General features: G+C 44.3%; 1 protein-coding gene across 3 annotated transcripts in view; it reads left to right on the top strand.

Annotated features, from left to right (window-relative positions):
• The first annotated feature begins 544 nt into the window (after positions 1–544).
• The window catches only part of LOC147436416 (uncharacterized), a 47,302-nt gene continuing 24,068 nt past the window's right edge, over positions 545–23,778 (top strand). For 2 of the 3 annotated variants that reach the window (XM_086489323.1, XM_086489325.1), the window contains exons 1-2: positions 545–700; positions 931–1,167. In XM_086489323.1, the coding sequence (XP_086345449.1) occupies positions 1,135–1,167 (33 nt within the window). In that variant the 5' untranslated portion in view covers positions 545–700; positions 931–1,134. Of the gene's footprint in view, positions 701–925; positions 1,168–23,778 lie in introns of all 3 variants that reach the window. The other variant, XM_086489324.1, reaches the window with a different exon arrangement.

Here is a 23,778-nt window from a genome sequence, read left to right as displayed (position 1 = left end):
GGCAATGATACGAGAACCGATGCTTGAAATTAATATCACTGTCTGTCGTCTCCCTTTGCTTAAGGGTCAACTCCAATGGATAGTATACGTCAATCAGAAGAGAACCAATGCTTGAAATTAGCACCAGTATTTAAAGACATCCCCAAGCATATTGAAGCTCCACCCAACCAACTCTTTATATAGGTAAAGCCTTGCCCTGAAATACAAGATTCCTTGCCACTTGTGCATCTCCTCGAATAGGGTTCCTCTAAAGCCCCTATTTCCATAGATTCCTAGCTTTAGGACCCGTGTCCTGACATGTACATACATGCATATATGCCTCTGTGTACAATTTTTTTAGTTTCAAAATTTGAGCCTTCAAGAAAAATTAGGTCAAATTTTCTCGATGAGATTGCAGGAAGGGCGGAGTATACATCGAGGTGAATTTCAATGTGTAACGATAGTGAGGGAGGACAAGAACATGAAGGATATGTTAAACAAGTCAAAGGGAAGTTTCAACTTCTAACCTTCAACGCAGGAGGATCCTGTTATAACTTATAGAGGGAAGCTTATCAGGAAACAGACGATAATATAAATAGCAATTACTTTGGACCTTGGGAGAGCCAATTACTTCGCAACGACTACTGTTTTTCCCTGCTCTTTCTTGGACCTTTCAGAAGAAGGACGCGTTTCGCGTCTGCATCTTCATCGCCAAATCCAGGTATCTCTCGATTTCATTTTCTTTCTTTCTGTTTTCTTCAATGAGTCCCCTTCTGTGTGTCCTTAGGCAGCGCAAAGCTCCATGTTTTCACATCAATTTTGTGAATTCTGCATTGCATTAGTGTGGTTGTGTGACTTTTCTGCTCTCTACATATTTCCTGCAGATTTTAGGGTTTTACTCTTGGCCTGTGGTGATAAGATTTTCATCCTGTTTTTTGTAATGGAGATTAGGAATTAGGATTCCGTACAAGCAGGAAGGCTATGATCCTCTTGCAGCGGACTGAACACAGGATACAGGGGTCACCAAGAGCAGAAGGCTTCCTGCGCATCTGGAACACCATGTGCCTTTATCTGGAGAGAATCAGGATTTGAAATAGCTACGGGTTCACCCTTTTAAAATTCAACTTTCACAGAGCAGGCGGACATTTCAGCAGAATGAGGAAAAAGCTAGACACTCGCTTTCCTGCGGTAGGTGCCTTTCTTCGCTTTGCTTACAATTTCCTTGTGGTGAAGTTGAGACTGCTGAAAATTTTCTAGTAGTTGACTTCTCCTGTTTTTCACCAAAAAATTGACTTTTTAGGGATAAGCAGGCAAGGACGGTGTTTTAATCAAATGAAAAGGTTATATGGTGGGGTTTGGGAACATGTCGTATAATCATTCCAAGTGGCCGTTCTCGATTAGGTTTTAGCTCTTTAGTCTTTTAAGTTTCTAGCCATGCTGATAGACTGACGGGACGTGTGTGCTATGATGTGGTTGTGGTGCCTGCTACATCGAGAGAATATTGGCACAGACCCCTGGTCAATCTTCACACCTCGGCGGACATGCAGATCAAAAGCGCGCCAAGTTATTCCAGTGGTATTGAACCGCAGACCTTCTGTCTGTCACGTGAAGACCTTTCCATGTGGGTTGCCATCATTCGCTTCTGTGTTGAGGCTGAAATTTTAGTATATAGCATTTGCCCGCCTTGTGTGACAGCCAAGGCACTTAAAAGGGCCATTTTCAGGCCTATCTGCCTCCCGTGTCTTATAGAGGTCTAGGGAGGGATTGCTGTCTTATGAAGGCCCGTGCTGACTCAGATTCCTCACTCATTTACATTCACTTTCTTCTGCACTGGGAGTTTTAAACCTCACATGCAGAAGGGTGCTGCTGGCATGGAAAAGTAGCCAACTAGAAGGTTCCTGTCCTTGAGGGAATTGTCCATAGGCAAGAGAAGGCACCCCATAAGATGGACGATGGAAAAGTCTCGCTATTTGGAAATGCAAGTGCAAGATTGTCTTTTGATTGGTTGTTTGTCTCAGAGCTTGGTGTTCTGCAGGTGTAGACAATGATTGTCTCTCACAAGCGTTAAAGCTGGCTTACAGCTTTATTGTAAAAATACATCACTTGCGAATATTCTGGTGTCGCCCCTGAGGTCTTTAAGGCACTCTTTTACGGTGAGAGTTGGACAGTCAAGGGTTGAAGTATGTGACGGATGGAAGAAGTTGCAGGGTTCAAAGAGTGGAGCATAGGTTCACTACTTTGGAGACACTAGTCAATTTGGTTAAGGAAGTTAAGTTTGCTGATCAGATCATAGGGAGTCCAATTTGGAGGTGTTGGAGATATATTATCAGATGGTGGCATTCTAGGTTGCGCAAGATGGTTGTATGGTGACAATGGCTTTGCATACGCATTTTATCCCCTTTTGGCCCATTTAGTAGCCTTTTAGCTGATGTGGCATTTTAGGTGTTGTGATTCACTTATTATTTGATTAGGCCACTAGTCGCCTTTTTGATGATGTGGCCGTTTATTAGACAAAGTGAGCGTAGGGCATCCTCATTTTTTAGGTCTCTAGGTCACTTGTACTGCGATATAAGTGAGACTTTGCCCCCTCATTCTCATTATCTAGTTGCATGAGTATTCTCGAGAGTTATTGAGTAAGCCCTAAACATGGTGTCCCTATTTTTTAGGTCTCTAGGTCACTTGTACTGCTATACAAGTGAGCCTTTGCTCCCTTATTCTGAGAATCTAGTTGCATGAGCATTCTCCAGAGTTATTGAGGTATTGTTCTTGGGTCATTCATTCTCTCTCTCTCTCTCTCTCTCTCTCTTTCTCTCTCTCTCTCTTTCTCTCTCTCTCTCTCTCTCTCTCTCTCTCTCTCAATGCTTGTCTTCTCTATTTGCTCTCCTTTCTTCGTTCCTTCATGGTATCAAAGCAAGCAGGTTGAGGATTGCTACAAGACCCTACAACATACTTTGGGAGAATTCTACAAAAGGTTTTATCACGGTAACTTGTTTCAAAAAATTTGCTATGTTTTTGCACTAGCCCCCAGTTTCGAGGGATTTTGTCATGGAAAACCTTGCATTTTACACCCTTGTCTTAAAGCTATAGCATCTCAAGAGAATGGCCCAATGTGATCCTAGCTAAATAGTTGTCTTTAGGTATTTATTTTACTTATTTGACATGTTTTCGGGTAGGGTAATTGCTGAGGAGGGTACTTAAGGCCCCCTGGATAAGAAGCAGCCAACCCCCATTGTATTAAATATCTAATTCATTGTCTAACTAGTTGATTGAGTAAACCCTCTCTCTCTCTCTCTCTCTCTCTCTCATTCTCTCTTGGCTCTACATCATCGACTTTGACATGGTATGAGAGCTTATGGCTTGTTGACGGCGGAGAGAACTGCTCGCGGTGAAGAGGAACATAAGGAAGGTGGACTTTGTCACCTTGAGACGCATTGGCAAGCTTCTGCAAACATTGGCATTTTTGCTTGCATTTTGAAATGTGAATGCTGGCATTGACAATGGCTGTCTCTATGAGTGGCGTTTTGAGAAGCTTTGTAGAAGAAGTGCGTTTTTGGCTCCCTTCCGTGCGTTTTAAAACGCTGTCGGACGGGGTGGTAAGGAGGATTTTAGGGTTTTTGCAAATGCGCAAGGGTCTCCCGGGTCGGAATCTAAAGTTGCATTTTAAAACGCAAGGTTCTACAGAGGGTGGGGAGGGCATCTTGTGCCAACTGAAAGAATAGTTTGAACAGACTTTTAAGCATTTCAATACAAAGAACTGAAGGAGAGAGAGATCACACGACATGCAGAGTGGCCTAGTTCCACCCCAAGATGCAATGGTCGGACGCTCCCCATACCATAGCGTGGGTGTAAGGTGCAGCGGAAGTGAATGTTGATATAAGGGGTATGAGCCTCCCGAAAACGGCCACAGGAGGGGACCCCCCACCTAGACACGCTAGCCTCACTCCACGCACTCGTGCATCGTGGGGACTCCACGCAAGGTTCCCCAGGGCACGCTATGACCCTCCGTGAGTGCGGCGGAGCCTGAGGCTATGTGGGGCTAGGGACCCGGAACGCAAGACCCGCGAAACGCAACACGGCCGTCGACCCATGGAACGCAACCACGCCCGAGCCGGGCCCCCTTGAAGACAAGCACCTCGACCCGAGCCGGTCCCGTCCGAGCCGGGCCCACCTGAGCCGGTCCCGTCCGAGCCAGGCCTCTTGAAGACGAGCACCTCGACCCGAGCCGGTCCCGTCCGAGCCGGGCCCACCTGAGCCGGTCCCGTCCGAGCCAGGCCCCTTGAAGACAACACCTCGACCCGAGCCGGTCCCCCCCTGAGCTGGTCCCGTCCGAGCCAGGCCCCTTTGAAGACAAACGCACCTTGACCCGAGCCGGTCCGGTCCGAGCCGGGCCCTTTTCTCCGCAAGCTTCCGCAAACGTGCCCACCACGCTTCTCCGCATTGACGGCCCAACTCCCGGGTCGTCACACTTGGTATCAGAGCAACGTTTCCGCGACGGCCCAACCACCGGGTCGTCACACTTGGTATCAGAGCTCGAGGATGAGAGCTCCAGTCCCCGTCCCCGTGACGCGTCCAAACCCCGGGCCGTCACCCGTGACCCGAGCCGGTCCCGATCCGAGCCGGGCACCTCCACATGACGCGCCCAAACCCCGGGCCGTCACACTCCAAACAAAAAGGAAAGATGCGAGCCAGACAGGGCTCTTCACATCAAAAACAAAAAGAGAAAAACGCGACGGACAAACTCAACTTAGTTCGTCACGCCCCGGCCACTTTTGTGGCCCATGCTGAGCTGAAGACCCACTCAAGTCTACAAGAGACCAAAGGGCACCGAGCTAGCCCTCCAAATGACGTCCACACAGGGACAAACAGGGATCAATTTGAAGATTGAAGATTCAGCCAAAGCCTTCATGGTGTCATGATGACCAAAGCTACTTCGACCTAAAGACTGCATCTAACCAAGTAACCTTGCCCGATTCAAGATTCGGCGATTGGAAACCAAAGCTGGTGTCAGCCTAAGTCTACAACGCGCGTCAAAATGACGGTAAGTTTCCTTGCAACTTCGCAAGGGCTGCATTGCGACGGACTCTACCCATATTCGGCTTTCAAGAAGTCTCCGCGCGGGCCAACGCAGCAGGTGGCTCCGCGCACACCGGGTTACCTTTTGGGGAATGCACAAGTATGGGGAATTCTACTTGGGTATTCAAAGCATCATTTTTTCAGCCTTCTGCCAAAAATCCAAAAATACACACTTCATGCCAAAAATGACAAAAAACAAAGCATGTTTCCTACTTGCATTTTCGGGTACAGTTTCACGCACTTCGCACTTATATGCACCCCTTAGCCTTTGGCCTCATGCATAGCCAAGCTCTCTTTTCCCTGCGTTCGACGAGGGCGTCGAACTCTCTTCAACCGGGGGTGTATATAAGGGGTATGAGCCTCCCGAAAACGGCCACGGGAGGGGACCCCCCACCTAGACACGCTAGCCTCACTCCACGCACTCGTGCACCGTGGGGACTCCACGCAAGGTTCCCCAGGGCACGCTATGACCCTCTGTGAGTGCGGCGGAGCCTGAGGCTACGTGGGGCTAGGGACCCGGAACGCAAGACCCGCGAAACGCAACACGGCCGTCGACCCATGGAACGCAACCACGCCCGAGCCGGTCCTGTCTGAGCCGGGCCCCCTCGAAGACAAGCACCTCGACCCGAGCCGGTCCCGTCCGAGCTGGGCCCACCTGAGCCGGTCCCGTCCGAGCCAGGCCTCTTGAAGACAAGCACCTCGACCCGAGCCGGTCCCGTCTGAGCCGGGCCCACCTGAGCCGGTCCCGTCCGAGCCAGCCCCCCCCCTGAGCCGGTCCCGTCCGAGCCAGGCCCCTTTGAAGACAAACGCACCTTGACCCGAGCCGGTCCGGTCCGAGCCGGGCCCTTTTCTCCGCAAGCTTCCGCAAACGCGCCCACCACGCTTCTCCGCATTGACGGCCCAACTCCCGGGTCGTCACACTTGGTATCAGAGCAACGTTTCCGCGACGGCCCAATCACCGGGTCGTCACAGTTGAACTTTGCTCGAGACGAGTGCTCCGAATTGTGCTCAAGGGTTCCTTTTACTTACGGAAGGGAGAGCCTTCCGTTCCTTTAATGAGAGTGCAAATGGTCACAAACAAAGTGGAAGACACTGTGAATGAAGGTATTGAGACTGAGAGATAGAGAGAGAAGAGAATACGACACCAGAATGTTGTCAAACCCTCCTTCAAGGGCCCCTCTCTCGATGGCGAGAGAAGTCTATGCTATTGATTGCACAAATTTGGTACAAAGGTGTTGAAGCCTGATGCAAGTTGTTGATGCTATGATGCAATGACAATCTAAGTTGGTGACGACGTCGACGGCAAGGGTGACGACGACGTTGACAACGGCTGGAAAAACGCTGTCTTGTATGGCTGAATATGCTATTGTAGCAGGGTTGAAAGCACTACTATCTCTGGCTGAAAAGGCTGATTGCAGATCTCTGAAAACGCTGGTACAGCTGGCTAAAAACGCTGATTTGACTTGTTGAAAAATGCTGATTTGGAGATCTCTGGTAAACGTTGGTACAACTGTGTAAAAGGCTGATCTGCAAACGTTGATAGGCTGATTCTGCAAATGCTGGCTGCTGAGTGCTGAAAACGCTTGTAGAAAGCGCCGGTCTTGAAGGGGTTCTCGATGAGGAGAAAACATTTGAGTGACTGTTAGGTTTCTTTTATATTAACTTAGCAAATTTGCCCTCCCGAGTTTCCCAACAAAGTCACTTATTAATAATAAGTGAAAAATGGCTAGAATAGGGAAAATGGGTTCTGTGCACCGTAAAATGCTCATGATGGCTACTGACTGTAATGCTGATGATCATGCTGTGTGCAACCAGAGGATATGCAACTACTCTAAGTGCCTGGACATGCACGGCGTGCGCACATGCTCACAAAGGTGCAAGAATACTTCCTAAGATGACATGAACCCTGGACTTGAAGTAGCTTGTCCACATGCACATAGGGTTAGATGTGCACGTGACATCCCCTCCTTTTTAAAGTGAGGTACTGGTACTGATCCGCATGGCTTCCTTGTAGGCTGCCACAACTTGAGATAATCTTTGAAAAACTCTTCATCGGCCCACACTGCCTCGTGGGTTCCTCGATCCTTGAACTTCAAAAAGTACTGTCTGACTTGCTTCTCTGAGCCATGGCGAAATCGATGCAACAACACCTGCTCCGGCTCCATGACTTCTGCTTCATCGATGATCTGCGACTCTTCTTCTTCGGAAATGTCCTTCGGAGGTGTTCCCTGAAACACTTTCAACCAAGAAACATGGAAAACGTTGTGCATCGACCATGAGTTAGGCAATTGCAATTTCATTGAAACCTTATCTTTTTAATGATAGGAAATGGACCATACATTCTAAAAGACAACTTCGGACATTTCTTTTCAACTTGCGTAAGACGTTACTTCATGATTCTTAAATATACCCAATCCCCTTCCTTGATCGAAACATCCTGACGATGCTTGTTAGCTTGTCGTGAGTAAGACTTCTGAGCCTTGCTTAGCCAAAGCTACACACTCTCAGAAATCTCATCCAACGACTGACTTTCAGCATTGGCATCATACATTTGACTGACCGAGCGAGTCAAAAGTGACTGGAACGGACAACCAAAAGTTGCCTCATACGCAGTTCGACCAATGGCAGAGAAAAAAAAGTCATTCAAAATAGCTTGAACCAATGGAAGATAGAGCTCCCGATCATGTACATATGACTTTAAAACATCAAAAGCCAACTGATTGTAAATCTTTGTCTGACCATTTGACTTGGATGAAAAGCCGATGAAAAATTCATCTTAGTGCCAAAATTTTCAAAGAATGCGCGCCAAAAATTGGACGTGAACTCAACATCCCTATATGAAACAATCGATTTTGGCAAACCACAGAGGGGGTAACAATGCTTAATGAACAACCGCGCTACATCTTGTGCGCTGACTGTGGCCTTACAAGGAATCAACATGCAAAACTTGCTGAAATGATCAACAATTGTCAAACATTGAGTGTTCCTTGAATGCAAACTAGGTGGAAGGTTTGTCAGTGGTCACAAAATCTATAGAAATATCCTGAAAAGGTCCATCGGGAATAGGCGGTGGAAGCAAGAGGCCTTGCTGCTTACCCCGAGGAGCTTTTATCTTTTTACAAATAGTGCACTGTGTGACATCACGAAACACATCCTTTCGCATTTTAGGCCAATAAAAGAATCTTTCTATTCTTTTCCAAAGTGGTGTTCATTTCCCTGTGCCCACCCATGAGAGAGTCATGTGCATCGTGCAATACGGTTGACCTGAGAGAGGGCAACACACATAGACGGTGACGACAATATAACAAACCATCACAAATGAGATAGTTGCTAGGCCCTTGGAAAGCAAGAGCCCGGAGCCATTGCTTACCAAACTCGGAATCTACGTACTGGTTCTTCATGCTGTCGAAAGACACACCCTAAAGAGAAACTGTGGATCTTGACTCAAGAGCCAGGATCTGTCCGTTGTGACTTAACGCATCTGCAATAGGGTTAGCTTTTCCAGACACATAATCAAATCTCCAAATTGCTCAAAAAATTGTTAGCTTGGCGATCACTCCAATGTGCACTAGGCATAGACTGGAGCCACTTGAGGGCTTGGTGATCTGTGCGAACTGTGAACTCTCTTACCATACAGAAAATGCTTCCAATGCTTAAGAGAGTGAATGACAAACAAAAGTTCTTTATCATAAACTGAATAGTTCTTTTCTGCACTATTGAGCTTCCGACTAAGGAAAGCAATTGGACGACCATGCTGCTGAAGCCCAGCGCCTAAGGCAACATTGCTCGCATCCGTCCGTACCTCAAAGGGGTCATCCCAAGAGGCAAGGATAAGACATGGCGCTCCTGTCACCGCAATGTTGAGAGCTGTGAAAGCCTCAATGGCTGCCTTGAGCAAATCCACGCGCTGTCGGCGAGTCTTTACCCCTTTCAAAACATCTGTCATGGGTGCAGCAATGCGTGCAAAATTCTCTATGTGCGAACTATATGCTTGACACACCAAGAAAAGAACGCACATCATATGCAGTTTTGGGCAAATCCCAATTACGTACGTGTTCCACCTTCGCGGGATTTAGCTTGACGTCTTCTGCAGAAATGATATAACCCAGATAAGTAACTTAAGTGAGAAAAAACTCAGATTTCTTAGCTGCAATGTACAATTGACACTCATCCAAACGGGTTAATACCCTTTCTACATCCTTTTCATGTTGTTCCCACGAACCAGAAAAAATGAGAATATGATGAACACACATACACCAGCCATATCGCCAAAACGACCTACCATGAGACGTTTAAATGTACCCACGGCATCTGTCAATCCAAAAGGCATGACTACTTACTCCCATTGCCCTCGCTTTGTGCGAAAAGCGGTCTTATAGATGTCGCCTATAAATACCCTTACCTGATGGTATCCACTTTTGAGATTGACCTTACTGAAGACCTTTGCCCCATTGAGCCTATCGAGGATATACTCAATGTGAGGCATCGGAAACTTGTTCTTGACGGTCATCTTGTTCAATGCCCTGTAATCAACACACAACGAGACGAACCATCTTCTTGCGGACAAACGAAATAGGAGCAGCAAAAGGACTCATACTAGGATGTATAAATCCTCTGCCCACCAACTCCATGAGTTGCTGCTCTAACTCTTCTTTCTGAGTCTTGTTCAAACGATAGAGAGCCTTACTGACAGGCTGTGCCCCCTCTGTAAGCTTGATGCTATGGTCCTCTGTCCGCTCGAGTGGGAGATGGGTGGAAGATCATCCTGCAAAAAGATATGCTTAAACTTGGTAAACAAAGCTGAATACCTGTCTGGAGTCTGAATGCTCTGGGTAAGTAGAGAGGCATAGATGAATGCCGCTTGTGCTCCTCGTCGTAATTCACCTTTGCCTGCACATGAGAAATGAGAGGCAAAGAATGCAGACCCTCATCACCACGAATGGTCATGGGAGAGTCACTTTTGGCATTTAAAATGAGAGTATTTTCTGCCCGATCAATGAGAGGGTTATGCTCATGAAACCATCTAATGCCCAAAAGCATATCACATCGTGAGAGAGGAGACATGACAAATTTCCTACGGAAGGCAGCTTGTTGAACTGTAAACAACACATCAAGGCACTCTTGCATGATGAGAGAGTCCATACTGGGAGCGAAGCCCGACACCTCGAGAGGAGATGCGTGACTAACATCTAGGCGGGCTCTCTCTACAAGAGATGCACTAATCACATCATGCATACTACTTGAATCAAACAATATGACAAAACACTGACGCTTCACATGACCATAACACTTAAAGAGAGACTCATCAATGTGTGTGTCAGAAACATGTGAAGATTCAGATTGGTTCATTAGAGTGCTTGTGGTAGCTACGGGTTCTTTAGGTTCTTTAGGTGGGCCTGTCTTAGGACAAGCCGCTTCAATGTGACCCTTGACGTGACATTGATAACAACGACCTTTCTTATCATAAATGACTTGTTCTTCTGCCTTTATGTATCCTCCTATAATTCCTTTTGCGGCTTTTTCATCCGGGGATAGCTTAGGTTCAGCAGGTATTTTAGCTTTACCTTGAGATTCATTTTGTGAATTCTTTTCCGAAGGATTCGAGGAAGATTGGTTAGAAGAGTTACCATTCTTACCGTTCTGAGGGTTCTGAGGAGTCTGGGAGGTACTTTAAGAAGACTTGTTCTCCTTAGGCTTTCCCTTATTGTGCTTCATCTCCTGTGCGAGAGCAATGGCTACCGCTTTGTTGAGATCGATTGGATCGAGTACCTCGACATCGTACTTGATATACTTGTCCAATTCATAAAGGAATGCCTCCTTGCGCTCATCATCCGATTTGCGTAATTGGGTGCCGAGCTGCAAAACACGATTAGAGAAAGACATAACTGGCATACCATTTTGCTTGAGACGGCGCCAATCGTCTTTCAACCGTGCTAAGTACTTTGGTGGCATAAACTGCGCCTTGAGCTTGTCTTGGAAGTTGGCCCAATTGAAGGAAAGGGACGCGCCTTCATTGGCTTCTTCTAGGTGCACGGTCAACTGTGCCTCTTGCCATGCGTGGTACCAAATAATGGCATCACCAACAAGGTACATAGCTGCCTTCAAAACCTTGCTATTTCCTGTCTTCTTAGTTGTCGCAAAGTAAGCATTAAATTGATGCAACCAAGAATGAATAATAGTAGCCTCCATCTTACCGTCATACTTACTTAACGTCAACTTGGCTAACCTTCATTTGCCGCGCTCGCGCTCCAAGGTAGCGCGTTGCGCCTCTTGTTGTAGGTAGCATCATGTCCATCATCGACTTGACCAAAGTCTCCATCTAATTTGGTGCAAACCGTGGTGTAGATGGGGAAGGGGGAGGGTTGGAAAAACCTTCTGGTGGGGAAAATTCTTCTTCACCACCTTCATGCTCATCACCTTCATGCAAAGTATCCATTCCGCTTTGGGTGATGACCGTACACTGAGATCTTGGGTTCTTAAGTTCACGAGGAACTTGGGGTCTTGAGGTTCTTGGGTTCTTGAAGTCTTTCTTTAGCTTGCAATCTGTGTTAGAGAAGGATCTTCTCTTACCCGAGCTCTACTCTTTCCTGCGGGCGCACCCCTTGGCGGTCTTGCGCTCACACCAAGGTTGCTTTTTCCCACGTCATGTTGATTAGCCGGTTGCTAGGTGCACGGTCCGCTCTTAATGAGTGAAAAGAGGAACTAGGGGAGGCCGGACAAGCCCTTCTTCTTTCTTGGGTTACCTGTCACTCTTCAAAAACACGACTAGGAATTGACACGCCCAAGTGGACTTGGGTTACGTGTTACCGCAACAAGCAAAACAAATATTTCTTGTGGTTCTTTCCTTGAGAGATACAGAACACTGCCGAAGCTTTGATACCAATGTAAGGTTGTCACGGGAACCGAATAATAGAGATCGATAGCAAAAGATAGAGAAAGAGATCTTTGTATTGATGAATCTTTGTAGAGTTTTGATACAACAGAGGAGCAAAATATATGGGCGCACTCCGTTGTACGGAGCTCGAACCTCCCGACCACCCCCGAGCTTCAGTTCGCTTGCATGCAGCGTTTCACTCGCACTCGCACTCGCACTCGCACTCGCACTCGCACTCGCAGAAGAAGAGATCGGTGAATGATCCCCAAACGCACCACCCGTCGTGCTTTTATCCTTCTTTTCCTCGAAAAGCCTGCACGATTTTCGTACCAAGTATACCTGCGAGAATAATATAAGAACGTGATCGCTAAGCGATCCGTAAAGGTTAGATTTCTATCATGACACTTTGCACAGATCTTGTTTCACACATTGATTTCTGCATCGCCTACAAAATAGCCAAAAGAACATACTCGTGCAACCAATTCAACATGATAATCAAAGTAAAAAACATAATTATATACCTTCATAATCTCAATTGCCATACTCTACCATGAAGAAACAATCCACTTCTTGGTTGATAGCAGGGAGAACTGTATGATGTTGTAGGTCTGTCTGTCCCTGTGTACATTACACTGCTGCTGCCTTCTAATTGTTTTCATCATAACTTTTACAAACGAACTCAGAACAGAGCGATCCAGGTACTCAAAACGACGGGAATAGGTCTGGTCTACAAGGCAACGCGGACAGAATTGTGAAAAACGTCTCTGTTTGGCTAAAAACGCAACTTTTAGGTCGCGACTCATAAAACCTCTATTTTTGGGTATCCACTACTTTTACAACTTATTTTAAGCCTACCCATGCATTTTAAGCTAAAACACATAAATATAAAACATTGATATTAATAAAAATCTCAATTTTACTGTTCATAGACAGACTATCTGTTATTCATTAATCTTTATCAAATCCGTCTTTAGTGTATTATTTAAAAAAAAGAATATATGTTCTCTCTTAATATTTCAACTCATTCGTATAACCTCTATTTAATAGACTATTCAACAATCTTTCAAATCGTGCTAACGAAAGATATGCCCTGCTACATTCTTTTCGACTTTAAGAACTTCAAATATTAGTCCTATTACATTCTCCCCTTATCAAAATTAACTCTGTCCTCAGAGTTGGTCTAAAGAGAGAAAAATTCTCTTTGCAAAACACTAAGATCAACCCATGATGCATCCTCTACTGGATAGTTCTGCCACTTAACCAAAACTTCCACAATGTCTCTATTTCTCATATGTTTAAAACGCCTATCTAGTGCTAAGTCTGATTCTGCAGTCAATGGTCCGTCATCTTTTAACTTAGAGTTGTCCTCTAAAACATGATGCACATTAGGAACATACTTTTTCAATAAACTCACATCGAATACATGATGCACTTTAACATGAGAAGGCAATTCCAATTTGTAAGCTAATGAACCAATGCGCTTCAAAATTTTAAATGGACCAACAAATCGTGGAGACAATCTTCTATCATTTCCAAGAATCAAATGAGACTTCTCAGGAATAACCTTTAAAAAACCATATCACCAGTTTCATACTCCACAACACGATGTTTCTTGTCATAATACGGTTTATGTCTCTTTTGAGATTCTCTAATATTCCCCCTGATTTTGGCCGACTCGCTATCCATTTTCTCAAGCATCTCACGTGAGAGTTCTACCTTATTCCTCGAATTAAGAAAATGAATAGGTGTAGGATAGTTATAGCCATACATTGCCTCAAACGGAGTTATCCTAATAGATGAATGATATGAACTGTTATATGCAAATTCAACCACCAAAGGCAGATATTCATTCCAATTAGATTGGTTTTCATTGACAGACATTTGTAACATATCTTCTAAAATACGATTCACTCTCTCCGTTTCCCCATCTGTTTGAGGATGAAAAGCAGTAGACATGCGTAACTGGGTACCTATAGAGTCAAAAGTCGCTCTCCAGAAATGAGAAGTGAACTTAGAATCTCTGTCAGACACTATGCTCTTGGGCATGTCATGCAAACGAAATATCTCTTTCATAAACAAGTATGCAATGGTCAATGCAATATAAGTTATTTTTACAGGAAAGAAGTGAGCTTGTGTTGTGAGTCTATCTACCACTAGAAAGATCGAATCATACCCTCCACGAGTAGTAGGAAGTCTAATGATAAAGTCCATGGATATACACTCCCACTTCTGTAAAGGAATGTCTAAGGGTTGAAGGTCACCAGGCATCCTCTTATGCTCAATCTTAACTTGTTGACATTGAAAGCACTCACACACATAATTCTTAACATCCAATTTCATACGCAGCCAAAAGAATAAGGTTTTAATCTTTTCATATGTCTTATTTAATCCAGGATGACCAGAAGAAGGTGAATTATGGCACTCATGCAGAATTTGACTCTTAAAAGAAGAATTTGCAGGAATACACAAGCGGTCATAAGAATACAGATTTCCCTTATACAAGTGATATCTGTTTTCATACATCTCACCAATATTCTCACGCAAGAATTTCAAAATAGGCATATAAAAGGAATCATTTTCAACTTCAGCATGTATCTCATCAATCAAATTGGATCGCACAACAGTCAACAAATTACACATGGGCCTACGACTCAATGCATCTGCAACTTTATTTTCTTTTTCACACAAATACTTGAAATCAAAGCCATACTCATCCAACAATTCAATCCATCTTCTTTGTCTGTTATTTAATTATGGCTGAGTGAAAATATACTTCAAGTTTTGATGATTAGTATGCAATTCAAATTTTACACCAAGCAAGAGATGACGCCAATGCTTCAATGCATGAACAACAGCAAGCAATTCTAGATCATGTGTTGCATAGTTCAATTCATGTCGTCTTAATTTCCTAAACTCATATGCAACCACTCTTCCTTCTTATGTCAAAACACAACCTAATTGTTCACCACTAGCGTCACAGGACACAACAAATGGTTTGCCCATCTCAGGAACTTTTAAAACAAAATTTTCTGCTATTTTAGCCTTCAAGGTCTCAAAAGCAGTCTCACAGCTAGAAGTCCACACAAAACCCTTGTCTTTCTTGGTCAATTCGGTCAAAAGACTTGCTATCTTAGAGAAATCTTTAATGTGTGGTCTCTCATATTGTGCTAGACCCATAAAGCTTCTTACATCTCTTACTAACATAGTCTTAACTTTATCAAGATCAATGTGAATCTCCTCTTTAGAAATCACTCTTCCCAAATACACAATCTGATCCTTTGCAAAAGAATACTTACTTGCTTTGGCATACAATTTATGTTCACGCAAAACCTCAAATGTTTTCTTTAAGTACAATGCATGATCTTCTTCATTCGTAGAATACACAAAAATATTATCCAAGAATACCAGAATGAAGTCATCAAGATACGGGTAAAAAATATTATTCATTAAGCACATGAAAGTTGTTGGTGCATTAGTCGAACCAAAAGTAAGAACTGTAAATTCATAATGTCCATAACGTGTACGAAAAGCAATCTTTGGAATGTCCTCGGCCTTGATACGGATTTGATGGTAGCCAGAACGAAGGTCAACCTTTGAAAATATTGTGGCACCACTCAAATGACTAAGCACCACTCAAATGACTAAGCAGTTCATCTATGTGAGGAAGAGGATATTTGTTCTTAATGGTCTGTTTGTTTAATCCCCTATAGTCGATGTATAACCTATATGTACCATCCTTTTTCTTTTTGAATAACACAAGACTACCCCAAGGAGATACACTATGCTTAATGAAACCCTTTTTTCAAAAGATCATCAAGTTGTATCTTGAGCTCTTTAAGCTCATCAATATTGAACCTGTATGGAGCTCTTGAATAAGGTGTTGCTCCTGGATATAGATTTATGGCGTGGTCTACCGCTCAAGGCGGAGGCATACCAGGAAGATCGTCCGGAAACACATCCTTAAATTCATGTAAGAGATCCTCTATAAATTCTGGATTTGTCTCTTTATGTTTATCCCCAGATTCTTCTTTAATCTCATTAGCAAACACAAGCAACGTTTCACACTCTTATCTAAGTCACCTTATCAATTCCATTGCCAAAACTAGATTTAGAATCTCTTTCTTTCCACAAAGAGTGTGACTTATCATCATCAAATGATTAAAGATATATTTTTCTTTCTTAACAATCAATCAAAACATGATTTTCAATGATCTAATTGATACCAATGATAACATCATGCATATCAATGTTTATGTTATAGAAATCATCTTTATGATTTCGACTCTTCAAAGAAAAAAAAACAATTTTTCTACTAACTCTTTCGTGAAACTATTATTACCACTAGTTAAATCCACAAGACTTTTAACTTCTCGATTTAATTTCAAGTTTAATTTCTCAATCAATTTAGACGATAAGAAGCAATGAATACTATCCAAATCAATTAAGAAATTCAAATTTTAATCTCAACTTCTACGCATAAATTCGATCTCACAGAAGCTTTCAAAGGACGTATCAAAGACATAAAACATCACAAAGAAGGGTAGATGACTTACCTTTATCGTATGCATCGCCAAAAGTCTCCAATTGAGCCATCTTGGTACGTATTGTCTTATCGATCACCTTGCTCGAGCATTCGAAAGTCTCGTGGTCGTGTTCTCGATATTGAAAGTATAATCCCAATCTTTGAGTTCTTCAATCCACGCTTCTAAATCTTCGCATATCTTTCTTATGCCATCAAACTCTTTAAGCTTAGCCTTCGTTAAGAATGATTTGGTTGTCGCTTCTCCCATATCGTCATCGTTTCTTTTGGCGGTACCCCAGTGCCACCACGATGATTATTGTTTCCAGGTGGATTAGCATGGTTTTCACCTTCATGTTGGCTATCAAGGTCTACATAGATATCAAGCTCTCGTGCTGCTTTGCCCCGTAGAGCCTCAACACACTCCCGATTTGCAATTTTCAGATCTTCTCATAGTCGCCGAATCAGGTCTTCTTGCTCCTTCATCCTCCTCTCGTATCCTTCCATGTCCAGAATCAACCGCTTGCTCTGATACCAATTGTCACGGGAACCGAATAATATAGATCGATAGCAAAAGATAGAGAAAGAGATCTTTGTATTGATGAATCTTTGTAGAGTTTTGATACAACAGATGAGCAAAATATATGGGCGCACTCCGTTGTACAAAGCTCGAACCTCCCGACCACCCCCGAGCTTCAGTTCGCTTGCATGCAGCGTCTCACTCGCACTCGCACTCGCACTCTCACTCTCACTCTCACTCGCACTCGCACTCGCACTCGCACTCGCAGAAGAAGAGATCGGTGAATGATCCCCAAACGCACCACCCGTTGTGCTTTTATCCTTCTTTTCCTCGAAAAGCCTGCACGATTTTCGTACCAAGTATACCTGCGAGAATAATATAAGAACGTGATCGCTAAGCGATCCGTAAAGGTTAGATTTCTATCATGACACTTTGCACAGATCCTGTTTCACACATTGATTTCTGCATCGCCTACAAAATAGCCAAATTCATACTCGTGCAACCAATTCAACATGATAATCAAAGTAAAAAACATAATTATATACCTTCATAATCTCAATTGCCATACTCTACCATGAAGAAACAATCCACTTCTTGGTTGATAGCAGGGAGAATTGTATGATGTTGTAGGTCTGTCTGTCCCTGTGTACATTACACTACTGCTGTCACGAGGACGTGGCAGTTATTAACCATGTCACAGAGATGTGGCAACTGCTAACCTTGGTTGTTGGTTTCTTTCCAATGGGGTTTATTTTATTTATTTTGAGACCCTCTTTTTGAAGTAGCAAACGGTCGGACATTGTATGGCCAATGTGAACGGTAGATTCACCCGCAGACGGGAAGTGGTCGGCACTGGAATTCGTATGGTAAGAGGATGTCTAGGCTCAGAGCAAGATCATATAGGTCCCCCCGTCGCACTTAGCAAGCTGGTGGATACTAGGAAGTGAACTCAATTAAGGCGTAAAGTCAAGGTGGGACTACCAACAATAAGTATCCAACAGTTGGGCCACATTGCACTTTTGGATGCGGTCCCAATGAGGATAGGTGGTCAGAAGACCAGTGGGAGCCCAACGGAAGCATCTCCTAAAATTTAGGGAACTGCTATTTTGGGCCGTGAAATGTGTTCGTGTCATTACCTCCGGTATGACTAGGGGAACACTTTATAACTCTGCCGCGAAGTCAACTGACGCGTCGGTTGGGATATTTTTAAGCGGCGAACCCGAAACGGGAAAATGCTTGAAAATGCGCCAAGTGTCACATTTTGGTGAACTTTCCTCTTGCAGAAAAATGGGCGCTGATTTTTATGCTGGGAGAGGCCTCATTTGCAACCTGTCACAGGTTAAGAGCTATGGAGTGCTTTCTTTCCCTCTCATGTACAGTGTGGTGCTAGGAGTGATGCCCTGCACACTACACACTGCTCTCTCTCTCCCCTACGTGCAGTTATGTGATGCCCCACAAGAGGGCTACTCATTTGACTGATGTACAGTTGTGTGGGTTCATGCTTTTGTGCTGAGGCAAGAGCCTCCTTGAGCAGGAACAGGGGTAGCTAACTGCTGCTCCAAAGCAGGCACTGGTGAGGGTCATAACCTCACCGTACAGGTGCAAAATCAGCGCTGTGTATGCGCTGTAAATTCACTGTTTTTCAGCCATACGGACGCTAGGATCATTGGGAATCGTGCCCCACTGGCAAAGGACAGTTAGGGGACTGTTTGGGGCTGAAAACAGGGCAAAAACCAGTAAATACAGCGTGCTGAATTTACTGTTTTTGGACAGGAATCAGAGGGTATACGACAGTGCAAGCGAGTTCCAGCAGGGGAATTGGTTTCGCGCAAGTTTTGGGGTTGTTATGCTGCCGAAATTTGGCCAAATCAAATGGTATCTAGGTGGATACACGTGAAGGATTCCCAGGACCTTACCTTGTAATTTATCCTCCTAAAGAATAAAGAAATACCGAAAGGGGCGCCAATTTTGGGGCCTACAGGTTGTCGGCGTCTGCTCGGAGCATTCTAGCTTCCGAGCTGTGTGTGTGATTAAGTGTTAATTCCCATAGCAGATTCTCTTTGCAAAGTGCTCTGTGTGTGTGTATAAAGTAAAGAATTTCGGGTGAAAGCCAACGCCTACCGCCCTACGGGCCGGTTACAGCTGCTGCCTTCTGTTTGTTTTCATCATAACTTTTACAAACGAACTCAGAACAGAGCGATCCAGGTACTCAAAACGACGGGAATAGGTCTGGTCTACAACGCAACGCGGACAAAATTGCGAAAAACGTCTCTGTTTGGCTAAAAACGCAACTTTTAGGTCGCGACTCATAAAACCTCTATTTTTGGGTATCCACTACTTTTACAACTTATTTTAAGCCTACCCATGCATTTTAAGCTAAAACACATAAATATAAAACATTGATATTAATAAAAATCTCAATTTTACTGTTCATAGACAGACTATCTGTTATTCATTAATCTTTATCAAATCCGTCTTTAGTGTATTATTTAAAAAAAAGAATATATGTTCTCTCTTAATATTTCAACTCATTCGTATAAGCTCTATTTAATAGACTATTCAACAATCTTTCAAATCGTGCTAACGAAAGATATGCCCTACTACATTCTTTTCGACTTTAAGAACTTCAAATATTAGTCCTATTACAAAGGTGCAACAGAAGTGAATGTTGAACTTTGCTCAAGATGAGTGCTTCGAACTGTGCTCAAGGGTTCCTTTTACTTATGGAAGGGAGAGCCTTCCGTTCCTTTAATGAGAGAGTGCAAATGATCACAAACAAAGTGGAAGACACTGTGAATGAAGGTATTGAGATTGAGAGATAGAGAGAGAAGAGAATACGACACGAGAATGTTGTCAAACCCTCCTCCAAGGGCCCCTCTCTCGATGGCGAGAGAAGTCTATGACACAAATCTAGTACAAAGGTGCTGATGCAAGTTATTGATGCAATGACCGGTGACGATGGCGACGGCAAGGGTGACGACGGCGGCTGGAAAAACGCTGTCTTGTATGGTTGAATATGCTACTGTAGCATGGCTGTAAACACTACTATCCCTGGCTGAAAGCGCCGATTTTAACCTGCTGAAAATGCTGATTGCAGATCTCTGAAAACGCTGGTATAGCTGGCTAAAAACGCTGATTCGACCTGCTGAAAAACGCTGATTTGCAGATCTTTGGTAACGCTGGTACAGCTGTGTAAAAACGCTGCTGCTGCCGATCTGCAAACGCTGATAGGCTGATTTTGCAAACGCTGTGTGCTGATTGCTGAAAACACTTGTAGAAAACGCCGATCTTGAAGGGGTTCTTACTGAGGAGAAAACACTCTAGGGCCTGTTGCAGAATCTGCTTGTGCTCTCTTGGTTTCTTCTACTTTTTTGAGTGACTGCAGGTTTCTTTTATAATAACTTAGCAAATTTGCCGTATCCAGTTTCCCAACAAAGTCACTTATTAATAATAAGTGAAAAAATGGCTAAAATAGGGAAAATGGGTTCTGTGCACTGCAAAATGCTCATGATGGCTATTGACTGTAATGCTGATGATCATGCTGTGTGCAACCAGCATTATGCAACTACTCTAAGTGCCCTGGACATGCACGGCCTGCGCACAAGCTCACAAAGGTGCTAGAACACTTCCTAAGACGACATGAACCCTGGACTTGAAGGAGCTTGTCCACATGCACATAGGGTTAGATGTGCACGTGATAGTGGGTTGCTTGGAGGTTTCAAGCATACAACCAAACGGCTCCCTAGACATCTCGTCTGCGCTGTCAGAGGTTCTCCAACTGTCACGTGCACATCTAACCCTATGTGCACATGGACAAGCTACTTCATGACATTGGGTTCAGTTCAGTTAGAATAGGAAGTGACCTGGCACTTTTGTGAGTCTGTTCGCAGACCGTGCATGCCCAGACACTTAGAGTATATGCATATCCTCTGGTTGCACACAGCATGATCATCAAATTTCCATCAGAACCTATCAGGAGCATTTTTACAGTGCATAGACCTATTTCCCTATTTTTGACATTTTTCACTTATTATTTTAAGTGACTTTTGTTGGAAACTGGGTAGGGCAATTTTAGCAAGCAAGTATATATAGAAACCTAGCGCTAACACTTTTGGGCAGAAGAGGCAATAGGAACCAAGGGTTCAACAGGCACCTTCTTAGCAAGACTCCCCACCGGGAGGAAGACTCAACGTTTTTCAGCCATCAACAAGATCAGCCAGCGTTTTTGCACTTGCAGATTCCCGGCGACAATAGAACAGCAGATCAGCCCTAGTGTTAGCAGATTCCCACAGCAACAACAGATCAACCCTAGCGTTAGCAGATTTTGCACAGCAAGACCAGAGACACCCTAGCGTTTTGCAGTTTCTCCGCGACGGAATCAACAAGAAGACCAGCGTTTTCAGTTTTCAGCATAGACACTCCGCAGAACTAGTCCCGAACCTCGTAGATCTCACCTTCTCGTAGTAGATCCTCGCCGCACGGTCAGATCCCGCGAAGTTTGCAGTTTCAGCCTGAAAAACGCAGATTTCGGCATCTGCATTTCAGCGCGTCGTCGTCGCATTGTTGTCATCGACATAGAGTCAGTCTTCAACAGATAAAGATTTGCAGATTTCAGCCCTTAGCATTCTCAGTTTTCAGCCCGTCTCGTCGTCGTCCTCATCGTCGTCGACATTGTCAAGCATTGTAGAGATTTGTGCAATCAATAGTAGACCGCTCTCGCTATAGAGAGCGGGGCCTTCAGAGGAGGGTTTGACAACATTCTGGTGTCGTATTCTTCTCTCTCTATCTCTCAGTCTCATGCACCTTCATTCACAGTGTTCATCCACTTTGTTTGTGTCCATTGCACCCTCTCACTAAAGGAACGGAAGGCTCTCCCTTCCGTAAGTAAAAGGGACCCTTGAGCACAGTTCAAAGCACTCATCTTGAGCAAAGTTCAACATTCACTTCCGCTGCACCTTATATTGGTATCAGAGCTTTGGCAGTGTTCTGTATCACTCAAGGAAAGAACCACAAGATTTTTTTTTGCTTGTTGCGGTCACATAACCCAAGTCCCCTTGGGCGTGTCGATTCCTAATCGTGTTTTTGAAGAGTGATAGGAAACCCAAGAAAGAAGGGCTTGTCCAGCCTCCCCTTGTGCCTCTTTTCACTCATTGAGAGTGGACCGTGCACTTAGCGGCCGGCGAATCGACGTGAGGTGGGAAAAAGCAACCTTGGTGTGAGCGCAAAGGCCGCCAAGGGGTGCGCCCGCGGAAAAGAGCAGAACTCGGGTGAAGAGAAGATCCTTCTCTAACAGAGATTGCAAGCTAAAGAAGAACCTCAAGAACCCAAGAACCTCAAGACGAGGATGAGGCAGAACATAGAGAACTTCTGCTACAAGTCTTTCAGGCATTGTGAGATCACAGGTTGGTGATCAATGCAAAGAAGAGTGAATTTTTCTTATCAGAGATACACTTTTTGGGACACATCGTCTCAGTAGCAGGAGTGCAGATGGACCTGGCCAAGATTGAGACTATGCGTGATTGGCCCGGTTTGAAAAATGTCCATGAAGTTAGAAGCTTCTTTGGCTTATGTTCTTACTACCGGCGGTTCATTAGAAAGTTTGCAGAGGTTGCTTCCCCTTTGTTTATCTTGACATAGAAAGGAGTCCCTTTCTCGTGGAGACCCACAAAGGTGATTGCCTTTCAGACTTTGAAAGAGAAACTGACTACAAGTTACAACACCGGTTTTGACTTTGTCGGATTTGCAAAAGTCATTCAAAGTATATTGTGATGCTTGTGGTCGTAGTCTGGGCGCGGTCTTAATGCAAGAAGGCCATGTCATTGCCTATGAGAGCCGATTGTTTTCAAGGCCGGAATGTAGAGCACAAATATATGAGAGAGAGCTTTTGGCAGTTATCCATGCTCTTACTCAGTGGCGACATTACCTACTCGGAGCCGATTTTACGATCTTCACTGATCATTAGAGTTTACGGTACTTCTTGTCACACAAGTAGCTATCGGAAAAGCAAATGCGGTGGGCTAACATCTTGTCACAGTTTCACTTCCAGATTGTCCATGTGCAGGGACAGAAGAACTTGGTGGCAGATGCTTTGTCCCGGAAGCTATTGATCTTGGCTATTTCCGCGCTTTATATCATAGAAGCTTCGAGGACATGGTCGATCAATACGCCACAGATCCAGATTTCTTAGAAGTATCTGGTCAAATGCAGAATGGGGAGGTAGTAGCGGGATATTTCATTCGGGATGGCTACTTGATGAAGAAAACGATGTTGTGCGTTACACAGCCATTGAGGGAAAAGGTGCTAACCGAATGTCAGTGTTCACCATTTACGGGTCACCGCGGCATTGACACCACCTTGAAAGGTGTAGAGCGATACTTCTTTTGGTCGAGACTCAAGAAGGATGTGGACGATTTTGTATGCAGTTGCGTGGTATGCGAGAAGGTCAAGTTTGACAAGCATAAAGCACAGGGATTGTTTAAGCCTTTACCCATTCCCACCCACCCTTGGGAAAGTCTTGCTATGGATTTCATTTTTGATCTCCCGAAGACACAGAGTGGGTACAATGGTATCTGGACTGTTATTAACAGATTTAGCAAGCAAGCTCATTTCATTTTACTGAAGAAAACAGTCAAGCCGGATCATTTAGCGAGACTGTTCATTGCCCAGATATTCAGATTACATGGCATGCCTGAGACAATTGTCACTGACAGAGATCCCCGATTCACGAGTTTGTTTTGAAAGGCTATTTGGGAGAACATTGGCACACGGTTGCAGTTCTCGTCATCTTTCCATCCGCCCCCGCAGACAGATAGG

This window comes from Adiantum capillus-veneris, chromosome 18, assembly GCF_014529385.1.
Source record: "Adiantum capillus-veneris isolate H3 chromosome 18, ASM1452938v2, whole genome shotgun sequence".
In the NCBI taxonomy this organism is placed as follows: Eukaryota; Viridiplantae; Streptophyta; class Polypodiopsida; order Polypodiales; family Pteridaceae; genus Adiantum; species Adiantum capillus-veneris.
The sequence above is the reverse complement of the archived record's forward strand: the minus strand, read 5'-3'. Positions and strand labels throughout refer to the sequence as shown.